Below are 6,938 nucleotides of genomic sequence, written 5' to 3'. Positions count from 1 at the left end.
GCAGGGGAGCCTGGTGGGCACACTCCCCCCCTCAGGCTCCTGCTCCCACACGATCCATCACTCATAACCCCACTCCCCATACTCCCCCAATGCACACACGTGGTGCTCTCTTCTAGGTTCCAGGGCCAAGCCGGGGTACGGGGAGGGGATAGGTCAGAGACAGAAAATCAGGTGACCATGAGGAGCTTGGGACAGGCCCCCAGAGCAGGAAACCGGTGCTGGGAATGGCCCGGCCCAGCTGCTCCCACTCCCTTTGCAGCTCCCCGCCGTGCCCGGCTGGGACTTCCGGTTGGGCTGCTCGCAGGCAGTGGAGCTGCTGGTCATGGTGGGTGTGTGGCCTCCCTGTGGGGGAGAGTTCAGTCCAGTGTCCAGCACCCCTATAGACCCGACCCTCATATGTCCGTGACACCACCCTGCCTTCTCAGCCCTCTCATTGGGATGATTCCTGGGGTAAGCCAGTCAGCAGCATCCCAGCCCAGTGGGTGCAGCCACGTCCACCCCTGGTGGCCATGGGCTGGCCTGGGGCTGCCCACTGCCCATCTGGAGCCAGGAACTGGAACATGGCTAGGGTCCAAGGCCAAGCTGAATGGAGGTCAGGGTCCTGTCACTGGAGGTGCTGCCCCCTGAGCCCATGTCCAGAGAGGGGGTGGCCCTGGCAGTCCCAACAGCTCAGGGAAGTCCAGGCTTTCGAGGTATGGGGATCTCAGGGGTCCGGCCACACAGAAGCCGTCCAGGGGCATAGCATGGGGATCCCTCCAGGCCAGGCCTCAGGAAGCCCTCGGGAAGCCAAGCCCACCTGGCAGCTATGCCCGTCTCTGACAGTCTTGGGCTGCTGGCCAGCCCCGGGTGAGTGCCCACTGTTTACCTGGGTGGGGGGAACGGCAGGCCCCGCCCCACCCACCCACTGGGGCCTGAGCCAGCTCTGAGGCTACAAAAGGCTCCTGCCCACTCAGGTCCTTCTTCAGACGCTGCCCCTGGGGACCGCTCTCCTCCATCTGCAGGATGGGTGTCAGCTGGAGGAGGCTGGCCCCACTCTGGGCCCTGGTTCTCACCCTGGCCTGTGCCCGGGGCACAGGTAAGGCTCCCGCTGAGAGGCTTTCCCAGGCTGGCCGGGCCCTGCCCTGGCCTCCCTGTGGATTCCCTACATCCTGGGGCAGCTCTGGCCCGGGGAGGGCAGGAGGCAGCTCAGAGTCCTGCCCTGGCCTCCAGACGAGCTACAGCATGTCTGGGAGCGGCTCCTGGCTGCGTGGCCCCTGGCCCTCACATCTTGGGGGTTCTGGCTCGTGGGGCCGGGGAGGAGCTCTCGGGGCTGCAGGGGTCCGAGGTGGGGCAGGGACCCCTGAGGTTGGGCTGCTCCCCTGATGTGGAGAAGCAGGAACCTGGTGTCTCCAAGCCCTGGCCTGCCTTCCCAGTGAGCAGGCTGGCCTCCGGCTGACACGTCCATCCACGTGTGTTTTCCAGCTGCTCGCTGCCTCTGCCCCCTGTTCCGAGCAGGTCCTGGGGCCCCTGGGCCAGCAGAGCTGCCCACCTGACCCTGGGAGCCTCTCACCACGTGTCCCCATTGGGGCCTCAAGGCGGGGCTCCCGGGGATCTCGGGCTTGGGGGAAGGTGTCATAGTGAGGTCCATGACATGAGGAGGCAGGGAAGAGGCTCACAGACCCTCTGAGGTCCCTTCCCACCAGGGTCTGCACCTTGTGGCCTCTGCGTCCCAGGGGACAGCTGGGTCCTGGGCAGGTGTTGGGGGGACTGTGCCCCAGGGGATGCTGTCTGGGCCGAGGGGGCACCGTTCCCGAGGTGCTCAGCCTCCAGCCACCGTGTGCTGGGGGGTTCCCTGGGCACCTGCGTCAGGGACAACTGTAGACAGTCCCTGCAGGGCCAGGCTGTGGGCCAGGCCACCCCTCCCGCTCCACACTCTCCCCCAGAGCCCTGGTGACGGGTCGGCTGACATGTGGCAGCCAACCCATTGCTTTTACCGTCTGATCCCCCCACGGGCTGGGTCTCCCATGTCCCAAGTGGGGAGATGTTCAGTATGAATGAAGATGGGAGATGCTGTGACAGGGCCGCCAGGCAAGCTGGGGGAGCTCACAGAGGGTCGTGGCCCTGACACGGGCAGTGTCCCCAGCCCTAAACAGACAGGACCCCCACCTGCCCCGACCCTTCCATCTGCCCATCCTTCTGTCTGTGCCCTGTCCGCCTGGCTCAGGCCCCGCATCCTCTTCTTCCCATAGGCCGGGCCCAGGACAGCTCTGCGGAACATGGCAAGTCCCAAGTCCTCCTTCCTGGCCCCCAGGTGCCTGGTGGTGAGTCGATCCCCACCTGTCAGGGCTGCCCTGCCCCACTCCCCGGGGGCCAGAGTCTGGGGGGCCGGAGGACACCTCAGTCAGTCACCTGGTCACGGTAGCCCCCCTGAAGGCTGCTTGTCTCTGCATCGCAGCTTCAGACGGGCAGACAGGCGAGAGGCCCGCTGACCTCACAGCCATGTCCTCTCATCTGCCCACGACTCCTGATGTTGTGGCCATATATGCGTGCTCTTGGCCTGGGCGGGGCTGGCGGGGTGGCCTCCCCAGGTGCTTCTGTGCCACCACGCTGGGCGTGCCGCCCCAGGAGAGTCATTTCCCCAGCTGGGCTCGGGAAGGCTGGCATGTGCCCAGAACCCCAGGTGTTGTCCTGAGCCCCTGGAGTTGCCTCAGGTGTTTCTGATACTCTGGATGCAAGGACGGTCCACGAGCAAGGAGAGTCCCGGGCCTGAGGGCTCACAGCCCCTTGGGGTGCCCGGGAGGGGAAGCTGCTGCCCCTGTGGACCTGATCCAGACTCGGAGCTGGGCCTGCAGCCAGCAGGGTTGGCGAGGGCGGTGGAGATGCCCAACTGCAGCCGACACTGGGCGGGCAGGTGCTGTGACACCGTGTCCCTGTTCCCACAGGCCACTCGCTCCACTTCCTCCCCCCGTTGCGGATGGCCCCCGTGGTTCGAGGTGAGTGAGGGTCCGTGAGGTGAGGGGGCTGGTAGCGCAGCCTGGAGGGGTCCCCATTCCCCGGAGCATCCTCCCTAGACGCCCAGCTCTTGGGCGGCAGCGTCCCTGGCGTGGGCACAGGGCAGCACTCTGAGGACCACCTCGGCCCGCAGCCCTGAACCCAGCGCACAACGGGCGAGTGTGCAGCACGTGGGGCAACTTCCACTACAAGACCTTCGACGGGGACATCTTCCACTTCCCGGGTCTGTGCAACTACGTCCTCTCTGCACACTGTGGGGCTGCCTATGAGGACTTCAACATCCAGCTCCGCCGCGGCCTCGAGTCCAACGCCACCACAGTCATCAGAGTCACCATGAAGCTCGACGGCATGGTCATCCAGCTGACCAAGAATGCCGTCCTGGCCAACGGGCAGCTGTGAGTCTGGGGGATCGTGGGGGGATGGGAGGCTGTCCCCAGGCCTCTGTGCTGGGCCCCCGGCCCCTGCAACGGTCCTCTTCCCAGGCCCTCATGATACCCGTGCTCCAGGGTCCCCTGTCCTTCTCACACCCGCTGGCACCATCCGAGGGCACAGTGGTCTTGTCCCATCTGCCTGTAGGCGCCCCCCCCATGCCTGCCTCCAGCCAAGGGTCAGAGCTCCATGGCCCATCCCTGTGAGCCCTCGGGGCCTCAGTTGGACCCTCTCTCCACAGAATTCAGCTGCCCTTCAGCCAGTCCGGGGTCCTCATCGAGCACAGCAGCAACTCCCTGAAGGTGGTGGCCAGGCTGGGCCTGGTCTTCATGTGGAGCCAGGACGACAGCCTCCTGGTGAGGCTGGGGCCCAGGGTTGGGGTGGGGGGCACTGCCAGCCCCACAGCCTCCCCAGAGAGGGAACCAAGTGCACTGGGCAAAGGTGGGTGGGCCAGTGAGGAGGGGTGGCCCAGAGGCTGGGGGAGAACTAGGATCCCCCACCCCCACCATGAGACCCCACAGGCATGCGGTGGGGAGCGCGGGGAGGGGTGGAACATCCCATACCTCGTCCGTCCTCCGCATCCTGAGATGTCTCTGTGGGGTCGGCGTCTGACATGGGCTCTCACTGCAGCTGGAGCTGGACGCCAAGTACGCCAACCAGACCTGTGGGCTGTGTGGAGACTTCAATAGCGAGCCCGTGTTCAACGAGTTCCTCTCCCATGGTAGGCCCCTCGCCACGGCTGCCCAGTGGCTCCTGGGATGTTATGGGCCCACGTCCTGGTCAGATGTCCCCAGCTTACACGCTATGCACACACACACACACACACACACACACACACACACAGAGCTGCACACGGACACTGTAGACGCACACAGGTACACACAGAGGCACCTGCACCATCCCCGTGCACACACGTACCCACCTGTACACTTGGCCACCAACCTTGACACACGGCCTTTGCATGGCCTCCTGTTCCCATCATGACCACACATCCCTGTGGGGAGTGGCAGTCCCACCTCCAATCATACCCTGTCACTGTGTCCTGGGCCTCTGGTCTTTGTGGCCAAGACGTGGCATTTCATGTGACCCACAGCAGCCCAAGTCCCCAGCCCCATCCCCTTCACCTGGCCCGTGAAGCCCATGAAGCTCACCCATAAGGCGCTTTTAGCCGTGGGGGAGTGGACCTGCGCAAGTGTCCGGTGGCCCTGGCCCGGCAGGCTGGGCTCCAAGGGCTGCCTGCCTCAGTTACCAAGCCTCAGGCCTCTGCCTGCCACCCCTTGTGGCCACTGGCTAGCCCCGCAGTGTGGAAGGTGTGTGTGGGGGTGCGGTGGACAGCCCAGGTGTCTTGGGGGATGGTGCAGAGGGGCTGGGAACCCAATGGCCTGACATCGGGCTTCCCGCAGGTGTCAAGCTCACCCCCATCCAGTTTGGGAATCTGCAGAAGATGGACGGCCCCACAGAGCAGTGTCAGGACCCTGTCCCTGTGCCCATGATGGACTGCTCACCTGGCTCTGTAAGCCCTGTAGTGAACGGGCGCCTGGAGGGGCCAGACTGGGTGGGGCTGAGTCCAGGACTCAGTGTGGACTCCCGGCTCCGCCCCCAGAGCATCTGTGAGGAGATCCTGAGCAGCAGGCTGTTCTCGGGCTGCAGCGCCCTGGTGGACGCCAGCAGCTATGTGCAGGCCTGCCGGCACGACCTCTGTGCCTGCGAGCACGCCAACCCAAGCAGCTGCATCTGCCACACACTCGCCGAGTACTCCCGCCAGTGCGCCCACGCTGGGGGGCTGCCCCTGGACTGGAGGGGCCCCGACCTCTGCCGTGAGTGCCCGAGCAGGCCCCGGCCCCGTCGTGTCCCCGCCCTGGCCCGGAGGTGGGGGCAGGACATGACGTGGCCCCGCACTCTGCCCTGCAGCCCAGACCTGCCCCCTCAACATGCAGTATCGGGAGTGTGGCTCGCCCTGCGCCGACACCTGCTCCAACCCAGAGCACTCCCAGCTCTGCGAGGACCACTGCATGGCTGGCTGCTTCTGCCCCGAGGGTGAGAGGAGCCCCCAGCCTCGCCCGCCCCCCTAAGCCTCACACAGATGTGCTCTGGGCCCCTGGGTCTGAGGAGCCCCTGAAGGTCAGGGTGACCTTGGGCAGAGGGCCGGCCCCCTCCACCTGTCCAGTGGTGGACACAGCCTGGCACCTGCCGTACGGCCTGCCTGCTTCTGCAGGGATGGTGCTCGATGACATTGGCCAGACCGGCTGCATTCCTGCCTCCCAGTGTGCCTGTGTGTACAACGGGGCCACGTACGCTCCGGGGGCCGTCTATTCCACAGACTGCACCAACTGGTAGGACCCCAAGCCCCTGCCCTCCTGTACCCCCTGGACACGTCCTGGGAAGGTTGCTCTGGGGGCCATGGCCCCATGCTGGCTGTCACCTCTCACTCGGGGCCCTGGGCATAGGCCGGTGGCTCTCCATGCAGATCCTGATGGGCCCTGGTCTGTGCAGTGATGTGGGTGGGCCTCGGCAAGACCCCTGTCCACCTGCCAGTGCGGAGGTTGGGGCTGGATGCTCCAGGGGCCGCACACACATGGGCTGTACCTGTACTCAGCACCTGCTTGAGAGGCCAGTGGAGTTGCCAAGAGGTGCCGTGCCCAGGCACCTGCTCAGTGCTGGGGGGCGCCCACTTCTCCACGTTTGACGAGAGGCGGTACACAGTGCACGGGGACTGCAGCTACGTGTTGGTCAAGGTATGGGCCCCAAGGTCCTTGCTCCCGACGGAGTGGCTTTCGGCCACGAGTCTCTGACCAGCTCACCCCCTGCCTGGGCTGCATGTAGATGCTGCGTCTGCGGCCACCCTGGGAATGTGCCCCCTAGGATCTTGGGGGGAAGGCGGGGAGGCGGGGAGGACTCCGTGGGCTGGCACCTCTGGGCAGAGGGTGAGGACCCGTGTCTGCAGCCCTGTAACAGCAGCACCTTCACTGTGCTGGCGGAGCTGCGCAAGTGTGGCCTGACAGACACTGAGACTTGTCTGAGGAGCTTGACGCTGAGCCTGGGCGGGGGACACACGGTGAGCATAGCCCTGGGGGGGCTGGGTGGGGGGCACAGTGAGAGCAGACCCGAGGGGGTGGGGGTCACAGTGAGAGCAGACCCAGGGGGTGGGGGGCAGTGAGAGCAGACCCGAGGGGTGGGGGGCACAGTGAGAGCAGACCCAGGGGGTGGGGGGCAGTGAGAGCAGACCCAGGGGGTGAGGGGCACAGTGAGAGCAGACACAGGTTGGGGGAGTCTGTGCCCCTCATGACAAGTGCCCTTTGCCCAAGCCCTTGACCCTGGCTTGGGTGGCGAGTGACCAGGGTGCAGCCTGAGGACCCTCCCACCCACGGGTTCCTGCCTGGGGAGGGCCACCGGGGTGTCCACGCCTGCCCCAACCAGGCCTGGAAGGAGGGACCAGGGCACGTCCGGTAGCTCCACTTCATTGAAGACAACTTCCCTATTTTATTTTATTGTTTATTTATTTTTGTTTTTTCTTTTTA

The 6,938-nt window shown here is 65.4% G+C and overlaps 1 protein-coding gene across 2 annotated transcripts in view; it reads left to right on the top strand.

Annotated features, from left to right (window-relative positions):
* The first annotated feature begins 977 nt into the window (after positions 1–977).
* Positions 978–6,938, top strand: part of MUC5AC (mucin 5AC, oligomeric mucus/gel-forming) — a 28,666-nt gene continuing 22,705 nt past the window's right edge. For both annotated transcript variants that reach the window (XM_077862932.1, XM_077862931.1), the window contains exons 1-12: positions 978–1,075; positions 2,229–2,300; positions 2,922–2,972; positions 3,125–3,386; positions 3,662–3,776; positions 4,051–4,141; positions 4,824–4,933; positions 5,024–5,237; positions 5,332–5,457; positions 5,636–5,753; positions 6,017–6,155; positions 6,365–6,475. In XM_077862932.1, coding sequence (XP_077719058.1) covers positions 1,003–1,075; positions 2,229–2,300; positions 2,922–2,972; positions 3,125–3,386; positions 3,662–3,776; positions 4,051–4,141; positions 4,824–4,933; positions 5,024–5,237; positions 5,332–5,457; positions 5,636–5,753; positions 6,017–6,155; positions 6,365–6,475 — 1,482 coding nt within the window. In that variant the 5' untranslated portion in view covers positions 978–1,002. The remainder of the gene's footprint in view (positions 1,076–2,228; positions 2,301–2,921; positions 2,973–3,124; positions 3,387–3,661; positions 3,777–4,050; positions 4,142–4,823; positions 4,934–5,023; positions 5,238–5,331; positions 5,458–5,635; positions 5,754–6,016; positions 6,156–6,364; positions 6,476–6,938) is intronic.

Source organism: Canis aureus, chromosome 21 (genome assembly GCF_053574225.1).
Source record: "Canis aureus isolate CA01 chromosome 21, VMU_Caureus_v.1.0, whole genome shotgun sequence".
Lineage (NCBI taxonomy): Eukaryota > Metazoa > Chordata > Mammalia > Carnivora > Canidae > Canis > Canis aureus.
Note: the sequence above shows the minus strand (reverse complement) of the source record. Positions and strands in the feature narration are given on the sequence as shown.